Source organism: Myotis daubentonii, chromosome 6, assembly GCF_963259705.1.
Source record: "Myotis daubentonii chromosome 6, mMyoDau2.1, whole genome shotgun sequence".
Lineage (NCBI taxonomy): Eukaryota > Metazoa > Chordata > Mammalia > Chiroptera > Vespertilionidae > Myotis > Myotis daubentonii.
In genome coordinates, this window is record NC_081845.1 from 67,299,515 (window position 1) to 67,323,589 (window position 24,075).

Here is a 24,075-nt window from a genome sequence, read left to right on the forward strand (position 1 = left end):
GGGATTAACTTCCCGTTGAGAGGAGGTGGAGACACCTCGAGTTGGCTTGAATCTCCAGATACAGCCAGCGCAGCCCTTGCGGCGCTCCCGGGCTTTTCCAGTCCACTCGTTTGGGCCGAATCAAGTAGCATCTCAAAAGCTTGCGTTGCTGCGGGACGGCCTCGCTTAGACCATCGCATCACCTCGGAAGCCGACAGCGCGCTGACGTAGCGGTGACGTCACGGCGTCCCGGCGCGCGCCGGCCCTGAGTGGTCCCGGCCGCTCCGCCCCCCGCCCGACCCGTCGCCAAGGGACGCTGATGGGCTGGTCTCCTTGGCAACCACTCGCTCCACCCCCTCCGTCCCTTTAACCTTTAGGGTGCGCGGGCGCCGCGTCCCTCGCATTCCCCCCCTTTCCCCTCCCCTCTCCCCACCACCCGGGCTCGCAGCCTTCCGGGCCGGAAGCGAAGATGGCGGCGGAGACGGCGGGCGCGGCCTCGGCGGAGCTGGTGATCGGCTGGTGCATTTTCGGCCTCTTACTGCTGGTAGGGGAGGCGCTTGGAGTTTTCCCCGTGTTTACGTTTGTGGGAGAGAGGGAGGGGCCGGCCCCGCCGCTGGCCTCCCGGGGCGCGGGAGGCACTTTTCTCCCTGTCGTGCCTTTACCTGGGAATGTGGGGTTACTGGCGGGGTTTGGGGGGCTCCTCGGCGCCGGGGATGGGGGCAGCGCTGGGGGCTGGGGGACGGGGCACTGGTTCTCGGCCGCTTTCGCTGTCTTTTTCCTGAAGACGTCTAATATTGCAGGTTTCCTTTCCCGAAACTCTTGCCCTCACCCCTGACTTGGGCCCTGGGGCGGGTGGAGTTTGGGGCCGGAGGAGACCTTCGGGTGGGGAATGGTGAGGCGGGAGCACTGGGTGGTGGGGCAGCTGTGCCCGATCTTTGCAAGTTCTGTCGGCCCTGGTGCGGTGGACTCAGAGCAGGGCCTGTCTGCTGCTCTCTGCACCAGGTCCCTACCTCGGGGCCATCGAGTCTCCAACCTTCCCAGCCCATTGTGCGATTCTGCCCTGGTGACTTGAGCGTTCATTCGTTGTGACTTCAAGGTTTCACATTCCTTTCTAGTCTGTTGGTAGGTGTAGAAGGAAACCTGTGTGGGGCAAGCTGTAACGCTCTCTTCTGCCAGAATCAGGGTGTGTGTATTGCCACCCATCTGAGCTACCCTTCCCACCCTGCCCCATTCACACTCATCGTCTTCATTCAGCCCTGCTGTTGGCTTCCGTCCCCAGGTATTTTAGCCACTTTGCATTATGAAAACAACAAAAGTCAAACCAAACAATTGTTATCTTCCCTTCTGGAAATCAAGACGTTTAATTGTACTACTTAGATGCCACACGGTGTCTACAGCCTATGTAGTATGCCTTGCTGGTAAATGTCGCAACTCTACCAGAAACCCTACCAAAAAAAGAAAAATGTGAAAACTTACAAAAAGGTTTCTCTTGCAACCTTTGCTTTGGCAGGAAATAATCCTGCGTTCACACGGGAACATGGTTTACCCGTCTTGGTGAAGAAAATGGAAACCCTAAAGCTTGGCTGTGGTTTCCATAGCCCTGCCAGTCCTGTACTTGGAGAGTTCACTGGCTTTTCCAGACCCTCGTTTTCAGTAGGTTTAAAAGAAAAACAAGCAATTAACGAGTATCAAAGTCTAGTGGGAATATCTTGGCTGTTATCAATGAATAAACATTTCACACATAGTAGCTTTGCTGTCAATTGTAGGAGGGTGCAAACAAAAGAAATTGTGGCCTCTGAGAGAATCGGAAGATAGGTAGGAAAACAAAAATTCTCAGGTATTTTAAGTACTGAAAACCAAAGTATGATTTTATAGACTAGGACTTCAGGGAATAGAGAACAATATTGGAAGAAAGTGTAATTGAGGTAGACTTTGGATAGATGAAGGTGGGAAGGCATTTAAGTTGATCTTAAAGTAGGAACGAAATAAAATGAGAAGGGAATTAGGAATTTGAAACTGGATGTTGACGTAGAAAAATTAGTAATAAGGGCCATTGTTTAATTTTCTGCAAATCTTTAATTCCTGGCTTATTAGATTAGAAAAGACCTAGATTCTCGTGTCTGCTTCTGCATTCAGCCTTTTGAGATAAGTTACTTTGGTTGAAGTATATGAAGAAAATCCAGTTTTAGTGATATGTAGTTGGAAGCAGAGGAGTATTTTTTAGGTAATTGTGGACATTGTTCTTTAATACCACACCAAAACTCAGTAGTAGAAGCTTCTTTAAGGTTAGTTACAATAAGGAATCTGAAACCCTATCAATGAACTTTTAATTCTGTCTCATTAGCATCCATTGGGCCATGTTGTACTTTGAATGGGTCTTTTCACCATGCATGGTTTTATAACATGATGCATTTGTCATTTAGAAAACACTGGTTCACTGAGTTATACAGATCTCCCAAATGTGGATATATATTTCATTACATAATATAAAAATGTTACATTCATTAATATCACCACTGATCTTGTCATAAGAAAACCCAGAAGTAAGTATTGTGAAACAGTCAAGCACAGTTTTGGATACTAGTTTTCCAAAATTCTAATTTTCATTTGAAAGCTTGAATTTGACCATTGGCAACAAATATGGTCAGTTGTTTTTGTTGAAGTGATAGGTCCCCTTTGTTCTTTTTGACAAAATCTGCCAAATATCCAAGTCTGCACAACCATAGTCAGTAAGTTGTGCTTTCTTTCTTTTTTTTTTTTAAATTAAATCTTTATTGTTCAGATTATTACATTTGTTCCCTTTTTTTCCCCCCCATAACTCCCCTCCTCCCAGTTCCCGCCCCACCCTCCGCCCTCACTCCCCACCCATTGTCCTCATCCATAGGTGCACGATTTTTGTCCAGTCTCTTCCCACATCTCCCACACCCCTTTCCCCCCCAAGAATAGTCAGTCCATTCCCTTTCTATGTCCCTGATTCTATTATAATCAACAGTTCATTCTTTTCATCAGATTATTTATTCACTTGATTCTTAGATTCACTTGTTGATAGATGCATATTTGTTGTTCATAATTTGTATCTTTACCTTTTTCTTCCTCTTCCTCTTCTTAAAGGATACCTTTCAGCATTTCATATAATCCTGGTTTGGTGGTGATGAACTCCTTTAGCTTTTCCTTATCTGTGAAGCTCTTTATCTGACCTTCAATTCTGAATGATAGCTTTGCTGGATAAAGTAATCTTGGTTGTAGGTTCTTGGTATTCATCACTTTGAATATTTCTTGCCACTCCCTTCTGGCCTGCAAAGTTTCTGTTGAGAAATCAGCTGACAGTCGTATGGGTATTCCCTTGTAGGTAACTGAGTTTCTTTCTCTTGCTGTTTTTAAGATTCTCTCTTTATCTTTTGCTCTTGGCATTTTAATGATGATGTGTCTTGGTGTGGTCCTCTTTGGATTCCTTTTGTTTGGGGTTCTCCGCGCTTCTTGGACCTGTAAGTCCATTTCTTTCACCAGGTGGGGGAAGTTTTCTGTCATTATTTCTTCAAATAGGTTTTCAATATCTTGCTCTCTCTCATCTTCTGGCACCCCTATAATTCTGATGTTGGTACGCTTGAAGCTGTCCCAGAGGCTCCTTACACTATCCTCGCATTTTTGGATTCTTTTTTCATTTTGCTTTTCCGGTTGGATGTTTTTTGCTTCCTCGCATTTCAAATCATTGACTTGATTCTTGCGCTCCTCTGGTCTGCTGTCGGGCGTCTGTATAATATTCGTTATTTCAGTCTGTGTGTGCTTAATTTCTAGTTGGTTCCCCAATATAAGATCGAGGGTCTTATTAGTTTTCGTGTAGATCTCATTAAGTTTATCGGCAGCTTCTAAACAGTTCTTGAGAGACCTTAAAAGTGTGGTTCTGAACTCTATTTCTTCCATTGACAATTTTGTCCTGTTTCTTTGTCTCCGCATTTTGTTATGCTTCCTTGGTGCACCCCCTAGTGGTCTTTGTTCGCAGTCTTATAGATAAATCTTGATTGTTGTAGCTAATTCCAGGGAGGGTTTGACCTCCAGGCCAAGTGGCTATGAGAATCAGCTGTGTCAGCAGTGAGAGAACTTCTGTCCTCTAGGGAGGTGCTAATCTAGCCTTTGCCTGAGGCTATCCGGCAAATGCCTCTGTGCAGGGCGTGGGCAGGGCGGGTCGCACAGGATCAACAGGGTGGGCCGGAGAGAGCAGTTATGGCGGCTCTCAGTCCTGTCCCCAGGGGCTCTGCCTCTCTGAGTCCCAGCACCCGCTGCAAAGCTGGGAGAGAAAGCTGCACTCGCTCTGACCGAAGCCAGACAGTCCGCTTCTCCCGTTTGAGTCTGGGTCCCTAAAGACTCGCCTGGATCTGGAGCTCAGAGTCTGTGACTCCCTCCCGATTGAAAACAACAACCGTGCCCTCCGCCGCCAGCCCGCTCCGCACCTCAGAATTTGACTTCAGCACTGCGCCTCCTCTGAGTGTCCGTATGCGTTTCTCTTTCCTCCTAGTTGTAGGACTTCCACTCAGCCAGCGTTCCTGTGGTTCTGGGTGATGTCCGTTCCGTGTTTTAGTTTCACTTTTGAAGTAGTTGTTCAAAGCAGCAAACTCCGGCGTTAACCTATGCCGCCATCTTGGTTCTCCAGTAAGTTGTGCTTTCAAGTAAAAATAATGTTCCTTGCCAATTGGCTTCCAACCCCTAGGTATTCAGGTATCCACCTTTCCTGGATTCAGCCATCACACCTTGGTTGCAGTTTGGTGCCATTGTCTGGACTCATGCTTAATTTTTCAGCAGTTTTCCCCGCCATGAGTTATACACTATGAGTGTAAATATCAACATAGTGGAAAAGGCAAATGACATTTTAGTATTGTTATGAGAATAATTTTGAAATTGCAAATCCTCAGAAAGGGTTTTGGGACTACCAGGGGTCTGGGGACTTAACACACTGTTGCCAGTCATCTACTAAAGAATAAGAACACTAGGATTGATAACTTTTGTAATTGTGGGCAAGCAGAATGTTTGCCACATAAGGAATTGTTAGAGCTCGTTCCTCTAAGCTGATAATTTATATCAAACCTTTCTATCTAGTCTCAACAAGAGCCTCAGTAATTTGGCTTACACCACCTTTCAAATTTCCCATCCTATCTAATAAAAGAGAAAAATGGTAATTGGCGTACGACGATACCCTTTTCATTGGCTAATCAGGGCTATATGCAAATTAACTGCCAACAAGATGGCAGTTAATTTGCATATGTAGGCACAATGCAGGGAGGCGAAAGGGAAAGCAGGAAGAAGCCCCCTGCCACTGACAGTGATCGGAAACCCAGGGGGGAGCTAAGAGCTGGGGGGCAGGGCAAAGGTGGCCCTGGGGCCGCCTTTGCCCTGCCCCCCAGCCATGATCGGAGAATCAGGTGCCTTTGCCGCCCTGGCCAGTGATAGCAGGAAGTAGGGGTGGAGCCAGCGATGGGAGCTGGGCACGGTCGAAGCTGGCAGTCCCAGGAGCTAGGGGTCCCTTGCCTGGGCCTAAAGCGAAGCCCACGATCGCGGGGCCGCTGCAGCTGTGAGTCCCCGCTGCCCGGGCCGGACGCCTAGGCCAGAGGCCTCAGGCCTGGTCAAGGGGCCGATCCGGTGATTGGGGATCGGAGGGTGATGAGGGTCAACTCCTCTGGCCGAGGCATCAGGCCTGGGTGGCGGGCGGAGCCGGGGATTAGGGGGATATGATGGTCCCCTTGCCCAGGCCTGAAGCCTGGGTCAGAGGCGTCAGGCTTGGGCGGGGGGTGGACCAAGCGATCAGAGGGAGATGGGGGTCCCCTGCCCAGGCATGATTCCTGGGCCAGAGGCCTCAGGCCTGGGTGGGGGCCAGAGCCAGTGATCAGGGGGAGATGGGGGTCCCCTGTCCAAGCCTGACACCTCTGGCGGAGGCGTCAGGCCTGGGCAAGGGGCCAATCAGGCGATCGGAGGGTGATGGGGGTCAACGCCTGAGGGCTCCCAGTATGTGAGAGGGGGCAGGCTGGGCTGAGGGACACTCCCCCCACACACACCCAGTGCACGAATTTCGTGCACCGGGCCCCTAGTTACTATATAAGACAGTCTCTGTTTCTTTAAAGCACGCTCTCTCTTGTTACTCAAAAGTTAGGTCAGCACCTGGGAACTTGTTAGAAATGAAAATTTAAGACCCCAGTCCCACTGAATCAGAATCTGCATTTTAACATGATCCCAGGCAGTATGTGTGCTCATTAGTTTAGCAAACATCTGTTCTCATTCCTACCTCTGCCGTGTTTCTCAGCCATGACTGCTCATTAAAAAAAACTTGGGAGTTTTTAAAAAATCCTAAAGCCCAGACCAGTTAAATCAGAGTCTCTTGGGAGGGGTTGGGGACTGCACTTACAATAGTTGGCAAATTATATGTTAGTTTCTTTTATGAACTTCTCCAAGATACTATTTTACGTGACATCTATCCTATATCCTCCGATATAATAAAAAAGAAACATGTAAATTGTCCGTACCTCCACGATGCCCACCAGCCAATCAGGAGTGAGTATACAAAGTAACTCGACAAAGATGGCAGGTTAATTTGCATAAACAGGCGCTGGGTGGAGAGCAGAGTAGGAGAGCCAGCAGAGAGTGGAGCAGCTTGGGGAACTTGGATCCCCAAGCTGCCAGACAGAGAGCAGAGAGGGAGAGCTGACGGCTTAAAGGACTGGGCAGAGTGGGAGGCCATGGGACGGAGACAGAGCAGGAAGGGAAAACCAAGAGTGCGGGGAGCACCAGGAATGCTGGGAATCATAGTTCTGGTGGCAGACGGATCTCTTAGACCAGTGGTCGGCAAACTGCAGCTCGGCAAACCATGGCTTGTGAGCCACATGTGGCTCTTTGGCCCCTTCAGTGTGGCTCTTCCACAAAATACCGGCTCTTCCACAAAATACTGACTTCTGCGCATGGCCCACGAAGTTTCAATCACAGTACGTGTGTACCCGCGCATGGTATTTAGTGGAAGAGCCACAGTGAAGGGGTCAAAGAGCTGCATGTGGCCCACGAGCCGCAGTTTGCTGACCACAGTCCTAGACAGTAGAGCAAAGTGAGCCTGGAGCAAGTTACTGTTGCAGTGGGGGATGGAGGGAAAGCAAAGGTGAGAGACATAAGTACAATCAGAGTATCTAGGAAAAATTAAAGGGAAGATATCCTAAAACTTCCAGGAAATCTCCACCAATGAAGCCAAGAAAAAAAACAGCCTCTCTGATTCTGTGAGAAACAAACCAAACTGGGTTGGGGTCTCAGACAATTCGCTGATACGATTGCAAAGACAGAGAGAAACTCCCGGATTGGAGAGGGCTCCCCTGATGGCTCCCAGATTGGAGAGGGTGCAAGTTGGGCTGAGGGACCCACCCCCCGTGCACGAATCTTTGTGCACCAGGCCCCTAGTCCTATCTAATTAAAGAGAAACATGGTAATTAGCCGTATGTCCTCTACCTTTCCCATTGGCTAATCAGGGCGATATGCAAATTAACTGCCAGCCAAGATGGCGGCCGGCAGCCAGGCAGCTTGAAGCTAACATGGGGCTTGCTTGCTTCAGTGACGGAGGAAACCAACGTTCCCCGCCTGCCTTGCCGGCCTCTGAGCTTGCAGTTTGAAACATTGTTACAAATATAAAAGTTAAACAAAACCCCAGAAACCGGCTTTCAGCCAGCTGGGATCTCAAAGCTGGAGTTGATACAGTGTTTCGATTATAGAACCCAAACAAACCAGATACCTGCTTTCAGCAACAGAGGCCTCAGAGCTGGAGCCAGAGCTAAAGCTGGCCCAGAATAAAAAAAAAAGAAAAAAAGGAGCAGTTGGGAGCTTCTGTCACCCGCCAGCCTGAAAACAACCCTCAGCCCCTCACCCAGGCTGGCCAGGCACCCCAGTGGGGACTCCCACCCTGAAGGGTGTGTGAGACCAGATGCAAACAGCCATCATCCCCTCATCCAGGCTGGCCAGGCACCCCAGTGGGGACCCCCACCCTGATCCAGGACATCCTTCAGGGCAAACCAGGTGGCCCCCACCCATACACCAGGCCTCTATCCTATATAGTAAAAGGGTAATATGCCTCCCAGCACCCGGATCAGCGGAGCCGCGAGGCCTCCCGGCACCGGGATCAGCGTGACAGGTGGCAGCGCCCAAACCCCCTGATGGCCCTGCGGCTCTGTGTGTGACAGGGGCAGGGCCACAACCTCCCTATCCGCCCTGCTCTGTTCGTGACAGGGGAAGGCGCCCTAACCCCGTGATCAGCCCTGCTCTGTGCGTGACAGGGTACGGAGCCCCAACCCCCGTGATGGACCCTGCTCTGTGCGTGACAGGGGGTGGCGCTGCAACCTCCCCATCGACCCTGCCTTGAGTGTGACAGGGGGCTGTGCCCAAACACCTCAATTGGCCCTACCCTGAGCGTGACTGAGGGTGGCATCGCAACCTCCCAATCCGCCCTGCTCTGTGCATGACGGGGGGGGCGCCCCAACTCCCTAATCGGCCCTGCTCTGATCCCGACCAGGGGCTGCACCTAGGGATTGGGCATGCCCTCTGCCACCTGGGAGCAGGCCTAAGCCAGCAGGTCGTTATCTCCCGAGGGGTCCCAGACTGTGAGAGGGCACAGGCCGGGCTGAGGGGCCCCCCTCCCCCCCGAGTGCACAAATTTTTGTGCACTGAGCCTTTAGTCCTATCTAATAAAAGAGAAACATGGTAATTAGCCTACAACCGCTACCCTTCCCATTGGCTAATCAGGGAGATATGCAAATTAACTGCCAGCCAAGATGGCTTCCGGCAGCCAGGCAGCTGACACGAACTGGGAGGCTTGCTTGCTTCAGTGACGGAGGGAGCCAAGCTTCCCCGCCTGTCTTGCCGGTCTCTCAGCTGCACTCTAAGCAACATTGTAACAAATATAGAAGCTAAACAAAACCCCGGGCTTCAGCCAGCAGGACCGCAACATTGTTTCAAATACAGAAGGGTAAACAAAGGCCAGAAACCTGCTTTCAGCAGCAGAGGTCTCATAGCTGGAGCCGAGCCTCAGAGCTAAAGCTGTCCCAGAATAAAAAAAAAAAAGGAAAAAAGGACAGGTTGGGAGCCTCAGTCACCCGCCAGCCTGAAAATGGCCCTCAGCCCCTCACCCAGGCTGGCCAGGCACCCCAGTGGGGACCCCCACCCTAAAGGGTGTGTGACCAGCTGCAAACAGCCATCATCCCCTCACCCAGGCTGGCCAGGCACCCAAGCGGGACCCCCACCCTGAAGGGGGTGTGACCAGATGCAAACAGCCATCATCCCCTCTCCCAGGCTGGCCAGGCACCCAAGCGGGACCCCCACCCTGATCCAGGACACCCTTCAGGGCAAACCAGCCGGCCCCCACCCGTGCACCAGGCTTCTATCCTATATAGTAAAAGGGTAATATGCCTCCCAGCACCGGGATCAGCGGAGCCTTGAGGCCTCCCAGCACCGGGATCAGCGTGACAGGGGGCAGCAGCTAAACCCCCTGATTACCCTGCGGCTCTGTGTGTGACAGGGGCCGTGGCCACAACCTCCCTATCCGCCCTGCTCTGTTCCTGACAGGGAGGAGCTCCTCAACCCCCTGATTGGCCCTGCTCTGTGCGTGACAGGGGGGAGCTCCCCAACCCCCTGATCGCCCTGCGGCTCTGTGTGTGACAGGGTGCGGTGCCCCAACGCCCACCCCCCGTTCGGCCCTGCCCTGAGTGTGACAGTGGCGGCACCCCAATCCCCTGATCCGCCCTGCTCTGTGTGTGACGGGGGCGGTGCCCCAACTCCCCTATCAGCCCTGCTCTGTGACTGACAGGGGGGAGCTCCTCAACCCCCTGATTGGCCCTGCTCTGTGCATGACAAGGGGGAGCTCCCCAACCCCCTGATGGGCCCTGCTCTGTTCATGACAGGGGGGAGCTCCCCAACCCCCTGATGGGCCCTGCTCCGTGCGTGACAGTGGGGAGCTCCTCAACCCACTGATCGCCCCTCCTCTGTGTGTGACAGGGTACGGAGCCCCAACCCCCCTGATGGGCCCTGCTCTATGCGTGATAGGGGGCCATGCCCCAACCCCCTGATCAGCCCTGCTCTGTACGTGACAGGGGGTGGCGCCACAATCTCCCTATCGACCCTGCCTTGAGTGTGACAGGGGGCCGTGCCCCAACCCCCAATCGGCCCTACCCTGAGCGTGACTAGGGGTGGCATCGCAACCTCCCAATCCGCCCTGCTCTCTGTATGACAGGGGCGGCGCCCCAACTCCCCAATTGGCCCTGCTCTGAGCCCGACCAGGGGCTGCACCTAGGGATTGGGCCTGCCCTCTGCCACCCGGGAGCAAGCCTAAGCCAGCAGGTCGTTATGTCCCGAGGGGTCCCAGACTGCAAGAGGGCACAGGCCGGGCTGAGGGACCTCCTCTCCTCCCCGAGTGCACAAATTTTTGTGCACCGGACCTCTAGTATATACATAAAAGGCTAGTATACTAAGTGTCCTTCTCACTGTCCGACTGGTTGCTATGATGCACACTGACCACCAGGGGGCAGATGCTCAATTCAGGAGCTTCCATGACACGCACAGAGAGAAATGGCACTGTGGACCTGGCGCCGACAAAGCAACACTCGGCTTCCCCCAAGTGAGACACAGGCCCCACCACCAAACCAGAGCAACAGCTTACCAAATTGTAGCCAATGCTGCCATGGCGCCAAATGCAGCCCACAGCCCAGCCCAGTCCACAGATGGTGGCTGTGGGTGCCATGTAATGACATCACGTTTTTGTTGACATTCTGAAGCCGAAATTATTGACAGAATATGTCTGAAGAACAGTCACCGACAAGTACTATCAATACTGGTAGGAACTGCCTTCATAGTGAAAATGAGGTAATTGAGGATGCAATTATCGAATACAGTTGTGGTGGAATGACTGTTACATGTCAATTTTGCCTATCCCTAAATTTCTCTGATGAAAAACCATCTGATGGAAAATTTACTCGATGTTGTAGCAAAGGGAAAGTTTGTCCAAATGATAATGAATTTTCCAGAATACCCAGCATATTTAAAAAAATTAATGATGAATGAAGATTCTGACAGTAAAAATTTCATGGAAAATATTCATTGTTATATCATGTTATTTTTTATTTATCAATTTATATATTCATGTACATTTTACTAATTTTCTTTCATCTCTGACACCTCTATTATAGAGAAAGGGTGAATAGCAATATTAAAATATTTCTTCTAATTAATTTTCTTCCAATGTGCACGAATTCATGCACCAGGACACTAATCTTCTATAATTGAGTAGAGCAGAGGTTCTCAAAATGTATTCCGTGGATCAGCACAGCCTCACCTGGGAAGTTGCTACAAATGCAGATTTTCTGGCCCGGCTTCAGACCACATGAGTCTGAAACTCTGGGAGTGGGGCCCAGCAGCCTGTGCTTTAATAAGTATTCCAGGTGATTCCGATGTTAACCTAAAGTTAGAGAATCAGGAGACTGAATTCCTCTACTCTGTTAATTAATAGAAAGACATTGCTAACTACTAAGAGTACCTGCTTGATTAGAGATGTCAGCCTCAGTACCTTTCTGAGTGTACTTTTTTTCACTGGAAAGTTCCTTGCAATGCACATGTATCCATTTTCATTGTGCACTTTTTGTGGTTTAATGCTCTTTAAAATTTGAATTATAGTATAATGTGTCAGTTGCATAGTGATTCTTGGCAGTTAGTTAGTCTTTAGCTGAATGGTACTCCTAAACTGTCATAATGGGGCAGAAGTTAATTTCAATTCAAGTTATATTCTGTGATGCTTCAGTAGGATAGAACATGTAGTTATAGCTCCTTTAGGTTGGAGAGTTCTATAGGGAAAAAGTATTCAAAGCTAGTTATAACTATGACATTGTGTGAAACCATTAATTATTGTACTGTGTTCTGTGAGGATATAGGCAAATGAGCACTGTCATCATTAACTTTTACTTTGTGTGTGTCTTTGCACCTAAGTGAGGTTGTACTGCATCCATGAAATAGGCTTTGAAAATTATCAATCTTAAGTTTTTTACACATCTAAAAGAACTTTTAATTGATATTGATATAAAGTTTCATATTATTAAAGTTTCATATAAATTGGAAACAAACACATGCTAAAATCAGTTTTGGAGAATATATAGGGCAATAACAAAACATTTTCTTTTTGTTCTATTTCAGGCTATTTTGGCATTCTGTTGGATATATGTTCGTAAATACCAAAGTCAGCGGGAAAGCGAAGTTGTCTCCACTATAACAGCAATTTTTTCTCTGGCAATTGCACTTATCACATCAGCACTTCTACCAGTGGATATATTTTTGGTTTCCTACATGAAAAATCAAAATGGTACATTTAAGGTAATTATTATACTATATGATTTTATTTCAGATTCTTGGCAATTAAGTGTTTAAGTTTATTAGTCCAGTATATATTATTGTCTCTGGAGTAAATGAGAATCGAAATGCAGCATAGGCGCTGAGAATGTGACAACTAACGTAGAAGACTAGAAATAGACTATTGAGTGACATAAGACTATTATTTTGACAATTCTCCAAATTTGAAGAATGTCTTGTTAACCTGAAAATGTATTAATTGTAGTAGGTTTTATTTTTGTGCCTCTCATAGCTTGAAGTGTATTTGACTTGATTTGCATTAATGCACTAAATAAATAATTTAGAAGGGTTTTTGTTAGTGGCAGATCAGAATCTTAATCTTTATTTATTGAGTACTTTTAGTCAGTGTGGTATAGTGAAAAGACCACTAGGCTGGGAATTATAAGACCTGAGTTCTAATCTTGGGTTCTTAACTGTCTGGCATGTATCTTTGGCCAAATCAGTTAACTTTTCAAGACTTTAATTTTCTCTTTTTTTGCAGGGGGAGGGGAGGGAGGGGTGCGGCAGGAAGTTGTTCCTATTTTTAAATGAAGGGTTTTGAAATGGAAGATTTCTGAGTTCCTTTTTTATTCAGATTACTTTCAGTTTCTTATTAGTATAAGCTTCTATAGGGCAGGAACTGGGTCTTATTTATTGTTATATGCCCAGTGTCTAACACACATGTAGGTACTTAAATATTTGAATAAAATATTATTTCAGTTATCTCAATAATGCATGGTTCCAAAATAAGTTCCTGAATTTGGCCAACTGGGCTTAAATAATTTGAAACTGTTTTTATGGTTAGATTTAGATATATTTTGATTTTTGTAAAAATTACCGTTACTTTCTATAGGTATTCATTTAGCAAGTATTTAATTGAGCACTTAGTATGTGCCAGATACTGTATGAACTAATATCTGTTGAATATTTACTATGTTATGTGTCTGTCCTAAATGGTTAACATACATTAACTGCCTTTAATCTCCCAAACAACTGTATGAGGTAACTAGTATTGTCCATGTTTTTATGGGCAAGAAAACGAGGATTGGAGAGGTGATGTAACCTATCTACAGCTCCTAAGTGCTGTAGCTAGGATTTGAAGCTCTGCAGACTGGCTCCAGAGCTCTTTGTTTACTAGGATCTTTAGCTGTATTTATATCTTAGTATTATCCCTGGTATAATTATTATTTGAAGAGGAGAGGAATATGTTTTCAACTTGAATTTTCAAAAAAAAAATAGCTGTAAGTATTCTATTACAGTGTCTTTTGTAGTTGGCCAGTAACTTTGGATAGTATTACACAAAGTGTATTAATCAAAGAAATAAAAAATTGATAGTAATTGAAGTATGGTAGCAATCATCTCAGGTAGAAACTGTAGTTTAACTTTAACCCTGCTGTTTGGTTTCTGTACTTATTTTTTTGCTAAAATAATAGAAAAGTTATTTTGATTTTCTGAATTATATAAATCACCCCATTCGATTGAATACCCTATTGATTGTACTGTGAATATCCCATTGGTTGTGGTCATACTGGTCTTAGAAAGCACATTTTCCTTTACCTGGCAAGGACAGCACAGTTATCCCAAGGTCAGAGGGCTCCAGTTAACTTGTCCCTGTTGACTCAGTGTTCCAGAGACCCAAAAACTGTAATTTAGATAACATGCTTAAGTCTGACCAGGCTCCTCATTCCAGACCCCAGGGCTCTAGATAATGTGTTTCTGTCAATTCAGTGATCTGGAGACCCAAAACTATAATTTAGATAACATACTGCTTCTGCTTCTGTAAACTGCTTTTTTTGCAAACCAGGTTCCTCATTCCAAACCTTGGGATGTAATCAATACCTTTGTGATCTTTGCCTATATAAGTCTGGTTTTGCAGCCATCTTATTACTATGAGATTTGGGGAATGGCCCCTCATAGTCCCGGATTGCAATAAATGTGACTCTCTAATTCGACTTCTTGAGGCGTCCTTCTGTGATTCGCGGGGTACATTACAACATAATGTCAACAAATATTCTTTATTTTATACTATTTTATACGTTGTGTAAAATTAAAATTAGTAGTTAAGTATGGTATCAAAATATTTATTGTTTTTTTATTTTTTTAGATATGTTTTTATTGATTTTAGAGAGAGAAGAAGGGAAAGACAGAGAGAAAGAAACATCGATCGATTGCCTCCTGTACACATTCCCACCAGGGATAGAACCCACAACCCGGGCATGTGCCCTGACCTGGAATCCAAATAGCAACTTTTCTGTGCTCAACATGATGCCCAATCAACTGAGCTACACCAGCCAGGGCCATTTAATGTTTTGATAGCTAAAATATATCTTATTCCCTTCCCCCAGTGATTAATCTTGTTATGGCCTATTATTAAGTATCAGGATTGAACTCTCTCCTAGTGCCTCAATCCTACTCTCAGATGGTGGTAATTGTATCTTGAGAACTTTGTACTTTTCATTACATCTACATATATTCATTCACTTAATATTTATTAAGCTTGTACTATGTACCTGATAAATGTGAGTGCTGCCGATTAACAATTCAAACAAATGAGGCTGCTACTCTCATGGAGCTTACTTAGTGTAAAACCAGACCAACAGTAAACAGCAAAACAAGCTAACTTCATATGAGGAAATATAACAGATGGATGTGGACAATTTAGATAGGAGCATTGGAAGGCCAAATTACGTAGGTAGGCCAGACTGCTGAGGTTACTTGAGACCTAAATGAGAGAAGCTAGTCAGGTAAAGAGCCAGAGGGAGTGACTTTAGGGAGAACGGATCAATAGATAAAGACGCTTTTGGTGGGGATGAGTTTGGTCTTTTGGGTGAAGTGTGGTGTTGGGGCTTGTGCTTGGTACTAGCTGAGATTAAGAGAAGGTGGGGACCAGATTACTTATCACTTTTAAGTCATGTTAATGAGTTTAGGTTTTCTTCTAACTGCAAGGTGAATTTAATGAAGATAAAAGATAAGGTGAATTGGATTTGAGTGGTGCTAGTAGAGAAAATGATTAAAATTGGTATATATTTTGGAAATAGAACTGCTTGGATTTACTAATGAGTTAGTTACGGAGGGTGAAGGAAAAACAAAATGGAAGCACTGATGTCTGGTTTTTGTATACCTTAAAGAAATAGGGAAGCCTGAAGGAACAAACGGCATGTGCATGCATATGGGCAGATGAATGTATAAAAAAGAGTTGTATTTAGTGCAAGTTAACTTCAAGTTCCTGTTATATATACTCAAGTGGTGGTGTCAAATAGAGAGTTGATATTTCAGGGAGACTTTTGGGTTGGAGTGAAGTATTTGGAAATCATCAGCATATAGATGTTATTTAGAGCTATGGACTGACTAGTAATTGGGGAGAGTGAGGAGTCAGAGAAGGCATTGGACCATGTAGTGGTCACCAACCTTTCGGACCTCACAGACCACCAGTGGTCCATGGACAACTGGTTGGAGATTGCTGGATTAGAGTGCTCATTATGTAGAAGTAGCTGAAGGGGAAAGGCTGTAACCTTAAGAGTTAGGAAGAAAATCAGAAGAGGGAGGCTATGATAATCAGAAGAATGTGTTTCAGGAGGAGAGAATGATAGCTTTTTTGAATGGTGAGAAGTGAAATGAGAGAGGTAGAAAAGTGACTGTTGGCTTTGGTCAACGGTAACCAAAGAGCATGAAAAGTAATTTCAATGAGGCATTGGGGTTATGTTGGAGTGGGCTAAATGTGGACAGGGAGGTGAGAAGGTAGCGATAGGGAATGCTGACAAATTTTTGGTGAGTTTTGTCCTTTAGGAGAGTAGAGTCAGGTCAGGGGAGGTGTTTTTATTTGTGGTGGTTGAGTATGGATTGATCTCTTTGTTGTTTAATGGAAATTAGTAGGGTTTGTGTACTTAGGTATTCAGTAGAGTTGGAGAACTTCTTGAGAGTGGAGAGGTTATTATTGTAGGTGCAGTGTCCTTGAGAAGGTAAAGGAGTTTAGGGGGGTGGTGTCTAACAGTGAAATATTGGCTATACATGGTATGGGCACCTAGCAGAAGGAAGAGTTAACTATTGAATACAGGTACAATCTAGGTGTTAGATTTGGTAGTAAGTTGAGTAAGTTCTTTTGGCTTTATATTATTTTAGAGACCTCTAAGCTAGTGTTTTTCAACCACTGACATTTTGTACTGGATAATTCTTTGTTGTGTGGGACTGTTCTGTGCATTATAGATGTTTAGTAGATCCCACTACATGCCAGCAGCATATTGACTTCCCCCAACCCCATGTCTGCAGACATTGCCAAATGTTCCATGGGAACAAAATCACCTCTGAGTGAGAACACTGGTCTAAGGTGAAGGTTATCAGGTAAAATTAAGGAGATTCAAATGTCATTTTGGGTTGGACTAAGTGTTTCAAAATGTCATCTGAAGAATGGGAAAGGGAATTTTATATATATGACCCATACATCTTTTTTTCCTATGATATTTATTCCCTTTTGCTTTCTTTTGAAATGTTCTTCTTTAATATTTTCTATTTAGTATTAGTTCTTGATTGTTTCACATTCCTTTGGGTCTTAAATTACTCTGAAGTTCCTTTGGTCTCCACTCTGGGAGGGGGTGATTTATAAAATGTATCAAGGGAATAGTAGTTCTCAAAATGTGGAAGAAGGAAGGTTTCATAAACTAAGTTCTTTGGACAGCACATTAGATACCTTGGATGCAAGACAGTGTATAAAAGCCAAATACACTAATAGTTCTTGAGTAATTTTGTATATTTTACACATAGTTTTAGCTTTAAAATAATAACAGTAACACTTAGTTTCTTTTTGGCACAAGATTTGGTTAAACAAAAGAGCATTGCAGAGCAAAAAATACTAAATTGCAGTGAATCTTTGGCTTTAAATTACCTTCAGTCTCTCTAACACTTATTTATTTATTTTTCTGAAGTTGGGGTCTTACCCAATTTTAAAGTTTAGCTTTTAACAGATTCTCAGTGGGTATGTTAATACCTTATGGGGGTGTCTTGGAAATTGGTAGGGAGTTTGTGTAAGGATAGATGTAATTATCCTGTTTCAAAAGTCTTCAAGTTTCAGAAATCTTTTTAAACTTCTGTTTTGATGTATAAACAATCACTAGAGAAACACAGCTGTTAGGAGCTGAAGCTTTTGTTTATGTACATATTCATTTAGATACTTGAAAAAATTTCCAATCATTGCATAGAATTCTCCCCAGTGCTTTTCCATTCCTATGTGGTGAGCACTACTTATACTTTCCATTTTCTGTATGAGTATTTCTTTCAGTACTTTTTTAGACAAAGACTGTTAAACTGTTGGTTGCAACTTGTTCTGCTTCCCCATACTCAAAATTACTTCATGGATGTCCAGCTATGCCAGTTTATTTATATTTGTTTTTAATCTCTATATGATATTCCATGTTATGAATGTACAGTAATACATTTTACCAGGCATGTAGATTATCTTCAGTTTAGTTGTTGTTTTTAATATTTTAAACAGTGTTACTCTGAATATTGTTGGGTAAAGGTCTCATGGTGAAAAATCAATAAACATTACTTGGTGCAGGCAGGAATTTACGGGGATAATTATTAGTAAGCAAACAAGTGCTTATATACTTGACATTCTGTAAAGAGGCGAGCTTTCTCAAAGTGCATACATCTCAGCAGAGGTGCCTCTGCCTCTTCTTGTAGGGCAAGCAGAAGAGTGGCTTTCCAGGTAAATAGACAGTCTGGACTTGGGTTCCAAGAAGTGTGAGCCTAGATGCAAGTTGCTCATGGGGCACTAGGACATTCCAGTTGCTGAACCCTAGAAACTTTGGGCCCCTTTGTCCCATAATTGAAATTGGGTGCGGCTCCTCCTCCTGTGTGGGAAGGGGAGGCCCCATTTGGGCTACCTTGTTGCCAGGCAACCCAGTAAGAGATCTTCATGTCATTCATTGGATAGTACTACTCATTTAAATCATATCTATGTACTTAGAGCTGTCCTGATTTATGTGAATCTAGGTTATAGACTATCTTCCTTACTATTACTGTTAGGAGATGGCTTTTCCTCCACATTTGCCGCTATTGGATATAATTAATGTTTTAAATTTGCCATTTGGGAAGTGAAAGGTTACTATAATAATAGATTTTTATGTTTTCTTAATAAAGTTTAGTAACTTTAAATTCTTCATTGTTGGTGTTATTCAAAAAAATTACCCATCTCTTGCTTGTGTTTTTCAGATGACTTTTAGAGTCATCATGTCAAGCCCCCCCCCCCCCCCCCCCAGTAATTGGTGTTTTGATTGGCAATATATAGTTTCATGGATTAATTAGGAGGGATTTAATATTTATAATATTTTCATGTGAGAACATGTGACTTTCCATTTCTTTAGATCTTTTTAATTGTCTAATTGTTGGTTTTCATTATATAGTTAACATAAATTTTTATTTAACCTATTCTTAAGTTTTCTTTTTTTTTTTTTTTAAAGTGTATAATGAGTTTTGGGTTTATTAATTTTTAAATTGTTTTTTATATATAACAAAATCTGCCACTTTTGGTAGAATACTTTTTTTTTTAATGTTAATTTTCATTTTTTTTTTTTATTAGTTAAGGTATTACAAATGTGTCCTCATCCCCCCCATTAACCCCCAAACTCCCCCCACCCCCCTGCCCCACACACTCATGATCCCATTCCCCTGTTGTCCATGTCCATTGGTTTGGCTTATATACATGTATACAAGTCCTTCGGTTGATCTCTTCCCCTTAGCCCCGCCCTCCCCTACTTTCCTTCTGGGGATTGATATCCTGATCGCTGTTTCTCAGTCTTTGGATCTGTCCCTTTTCATCAGTCTATGTTGTTCTCTGTAATCCATAAATGAGTGAGATCATGTGGTATTTATCTTTCTCTGACTGGCTTATTTCACTTAGCATAATGCTCTCCAGTTCCATCCATGCTGTTGCAAAAGGCAAGAGTTCCTTTTTTTTTACTGCAGCATAGTATTCCATTGTGTATATGTACCACAGTTTTCTAATCCACTCATCTGCTGATGGGCACTTAGGCTGTTTCCAAATCTTAGCTATGGTGAATTGTGCTGCTATGAACATAGGGGTTCATATATCCTTTCTGATTGGTGTTTCTGGTTTCTTGGAATATATTCCTAGTAGTGGGATCAGTGGGTCAAATGGGAGTTCCATTTTTAGTTTTTTGAGGTAGCTCCATACTGTTCTCCACAGTGGCTGCACCAGTCTGCATTCCCACCAGCAGTACAGAAGGGTTCCTGTTTCTCCACATCCTCTCCAACACTTGTTGTTTGTTGATGATAGCCATTCTGACAGGTGTGAGATGATAACGCATTGTCGTTTTGATTTGCATCTCTCGTATTATTAGTGACTTTGAGCATGTTTTCATATGTCTTTCGGCCTTCTTAAGTTTTCTTATAGTCTTAATTGTTATTGGAAAAATATTATTTTTCATTGTGCATCATGTGTCAAGGTTTTCCATTTGTGAGGCTAAATTTGGATTTCCTACATTTTGTAGATGTTCATTTTTAGAGGTGTCTATAGATTAAAAAGCAAAGAAAAAGAAAAGGAAGAAACCTAAATTATTTTTGGAGAATTAAATGTGCATACCCTTCATTAAGAGTACTTATAGTGGGATATTGATAATGATTTGGCCTCTGTAAGTATATTGAAAAAAATTGACCTACATTTACTAATTTGAGCCTTGCTACTTAATAGCAATGACCAGTCGCTTAGACTCTTCAGGTTTAAGTTTTCATGTGCATAAAATTTAGGATATTCAATAAAAAGACTTGCCATCATAACTCAATTCTGATTCATTAATGTATATATATTTTTGTGTAAAAATATTAATTTGAATGAATTTTCTAAGTTAAATTACTAATTTATAGAAAACTTGTGTGGAATGAATTTAAAAGAGCTTAGATTGACTATTTTAAGTATTTTTTCCTTTTTATTAAATTTATTGGGGTGACATTCGTTAACAAAATTATACAGGTTTCAGGTGCACAATTCTACAACACATCAACTATACACTGTATTGTGTAGGTGATATTTTGTTCACCACCCCAAGTTAAGTCTCCATCCACCACCATTTATCTTTTAGGTATTTTTTAATTAAAAATTTATTTTAGAAAGAGAGGAAGGGGAGAAGAGAGAGAGAGAGAGAGAGAGAGAGAGAGAGAGAGAGAGAGAGAGAGAGAAAGAGAGAAAGAAACATTGATTTGTTCCACTTATTTATGCATTCATTGGTTGACTCTTGTATGTGCCCTGACTGTGTTTGTACCCCAACCTTGGTATATTGGGATGACATGCGAACCAACTCAACTCCTCGGCCAGGGCATCTTTTAGGTAATATCTATATATAGATATAGATATAGATATAGATATAGATATAGATATAGATACATAGATATATATAAAAGGCTAATATGAAAAGTGTCCCCTTGGGAGTTTGACCAGGAGACCAGGAGTTCGATCGCTCACTATTATGTGCGCTGACCACCAGGGGCCAGCGTGGAACGAAGGAAGGTCCCAGCCAACAGCCGGTAGCTGGGGAAGGAAGGCCTTGGCCGGCAGCCGGAAGGCCCTGATCTGCCCTGATCACTGGCCAGGCCTAAGGACCCTACCCGTGCACAAATTTCGTGCACCGGGCCTCTAGTATATAATACTTACTCTCTCTCTCTCTCTCTCTCTCTCTCTCTCTCTCTATATATATATATATATATATATATGTATATATAATATATATATTCAAATAGCTTTCTAAAATACAAATCATATTTGTCACTTTAAATAAAAATTCATCACTATTTTTCCATGCCCTTAGGACAAAGTACAAAATACTTAGCATGATCATAATTCACTAGTCCTTCAAACCTGTTCTTCTCCTTCACTCTACCTCAGTGGTTCTTAACCTTCCTAATGCTGTGACCCTTTAATACAGTTCCTCATGTTGTGGTGACCCCCAATTTCATTGTTACAAATTGAACATAAAGCATAGTGATTAATCACAAAAACAATATGTAATTATATATGTGTTTTCCGATGGTTTAGGCGACCCCTGTGAAAGGGTTGTTCGACCCCCAAAGGGGTCGCGATCCACAGGTTGAGAACCGCTGCTCTACCTGCTTTCTTTTACCTTTCCAAAAGCTCGGGTGAATCTTTGTTTAGCTTTTTGCAGTTTTTTTCAAATTCTCCATGTATGTTCCTTTCTTCCGTCTTCCCTATTGCCTCTCCCCACCCCCGAGAATGACCTCTCTTCCTTTAGGTCTCAGTTTCGTTATTTTGGGACACTATCCCTGAACTTCAGTCTTAGTTAGGCGCCTCCTGTTTCTATGTGTTTCCCCAGAACTATGTTATCTTCCTGTCTCAGCATTTACTTGTCTGTCACTTCTTGAAGGTCCTGACCATACCTGTTTGAGTTGATACATTTATGAGTGATATTCTGTCATGGTAAAACTTAACTATAACTGTTAAACAAATGTATGTTTCATTAATATTTCTGTTTCCTTTTTGTCCTAGGACTGGGCTAATGCTAATGTCAGCAGACAGATTGAGGACACTGTATTATATGGTTACTATAGTAAGTATCTTTCAGTTTTATTTCCTATATCTGGGCTACTAACCAAAGTATAGAATAAACCTACATATAAACTTTTATTTTGACATCACATTTGAGATTACTGTTTGACAGAAGGAATAAGTAATGTAGCATTCATTCTTATAATCCTGAACTTCTTTTACCTGCTTTGCTATCGGTTCACTTGCAGCACTTCTTCGTGGAGGTTCAAATTACTTTAAATCTCAGGTCTCTTCCTCTGTTACCACTAACAGTGTCACACTTGCATTCTTGATTAAAAAGTTCTCAGTTTCCTAGCAATTTTAAAAAAATATTGACACTAGTAGAGTGATAGTAGGGAATTTGTAGCATCAACTTTACTGAGCCAGTTTAATCCAGGGGATTATGGTTATTGGTCCTTTTCTCCCTCAGTTCCTTCCTCTTCCTTCTCTAATTTTGGATTATAAAAGCTTATAATAGCCACCTAAATGTTTGCAAATTTTTTTCTTTTAATAAACATAAGACTCAACTGGAGCTTTTATAAAAATGTATAAGTGCTGAGTTAGGAAAGGGATGCTTTTTTTTTTTTTTAGCACTAAATCAAGATGTTGAATAAGATTACAGTAGGACACTAAATTGGATACTGAAAAAACATCCGCAGAAGTTTCTATAAAAGATTTTATTGGATCTTAACCAGCTAACAGCTATACATCCAAAACAGAAACCATCCCCACATGCCACGATATTTTGAATTTAATTTAAAAAATCAATTTGCCATGAATATTATAAAAATAAATATATTACTCACAATTCGGCTGTTCTTGAATATTTTCAGTTGAAAGTTCTTACGAAAAATGATTTTTTAAAGCAACTATAGGCGCTTATGGTGTACAAAGGGTTTAATTTAACTGCTTTGGCCCTAACCCTTGCCTTTTCCCTTGATTTAAAATCTATAGGTCCCATGAAATTCTATTCTTTTGGTATAGATTTTAGAAATGTTTGTATTGTATTTTAATATAGAATTTATTTTTCTGATGAATACATTAAATATATATGATAAAATTTAAAATTGACCTGTTAAAACTTGAAAAGGTGCTTTGTTAAATGAAATGTTGCCTTTTTAATACAAATTTATTGGAAGTGTTATGCCCAGATTTCAAGATCCCCAAAAGCCCACCAGGGAGCCAGCCGAGTCCGATGCAAAAGCAAAGAGTCTTTATTCGAGCTAGCTCGGCTCCCCGACCACACTCACCGACGCAGCGGCAAGCGGCAGAGAGAGCTAGCCCTGTGCAAAGAGGTGTTTTATAGGGGGGTGGAGTAAGGGGAGGAGAAAGGACTGTGGGCCCTGCCGATTGGCCAGGCACAAGTCGGTGTCTTGTTACACAGGATGTGGTCGTATTTATGGCGCGCACTTCCCTTGATTGTCATTGGTTAGTTTAAAGAAATCCTGGGTGTGGATAACAGAGGCTTGGGCTTCCGGGAAGAAGCTCCTTGCCGAGCACATGGCTGCCCAAAAATGGAGGATCCTGGGTAAGATGGAGGGCGTAGCCCTTACCCTGGGGCAAGATGGAGGGTGTAGCCCTTGCCCTTTCAGAAGGACATAAATTGCATCTTCAAAAACAATTTTGGGGGAAGGGACCTGTCTCCTGTGTGACATTAAAGTGTATTTATGCTGTAGAGCGCGTGACAAAATAAGTCAGTTTTTATCTCAGTGCATTCAGCTTCATAAAGCATATCTTATTGAACCTAGAGGCTTAGTCAAGGTTGCAAAGACTTCTAATAAACACTTCTAAACTGGAATGTTAATTCATGCAGCCTTTTCAGTTGGTTTCATGGAGAGAATTAAGCCTATAGGAAATTATTTTAGTGAGCGTTTTTCTCAATCCTCCTAAGGATAGTGTGCCCCTAAGTATCATCTTAAATGCATGGGAGCTAAGTTAATCTTTATAAACAGTAGATGGGTTTGATTCTCTGTAGAACTTGGGATAACTACCTTGGGATACTATAGATGAGACACTGATCTAGGAAATAAATTTGAATAGAAGATTTCTTGAAGACCATAGAATCAAAGCAGGAAAATTTAATTCGATGATATTTTGAGATGTTAAAGTTCAACTTATCAGTGAGTGGCATAGTCTCAAGTGGATATTATTGCCTAAGCTGGAGC

At 43.3% G+C, this 24,075-nt stretch overlaps 1 protein-coding gene across 1 annotated transcript in view; it reads left to right on the forward strand.

The window, feature by feature from the left end:
- The first annotated feature begins 241 nt into the window (after positions 1-241).
- Positions 242-24,075, forward strand: part of LMBRD1 (LMBR1 domain containing 1) — an 82,246-nt gene continuing 58,412 nt past the window's right edge. Inside the window, exons 1-3 of the mRNA XM_059701273.1 lie at positions 242-523; positions 12,169-12,345; positions 21,872-21,932. Of these exons, the coding sequence (XP_059557256.1) occupies positions 449-523; positions 12,169-12,345; positions 21,872-21,932 (313 nt within the window). The 5' untranslated portion in view covers positions 242-448. The remainder of the gene's footprint in view (positions 524-12,168; positions 12,346-21,871; positions 21,933-24,075) is intronic.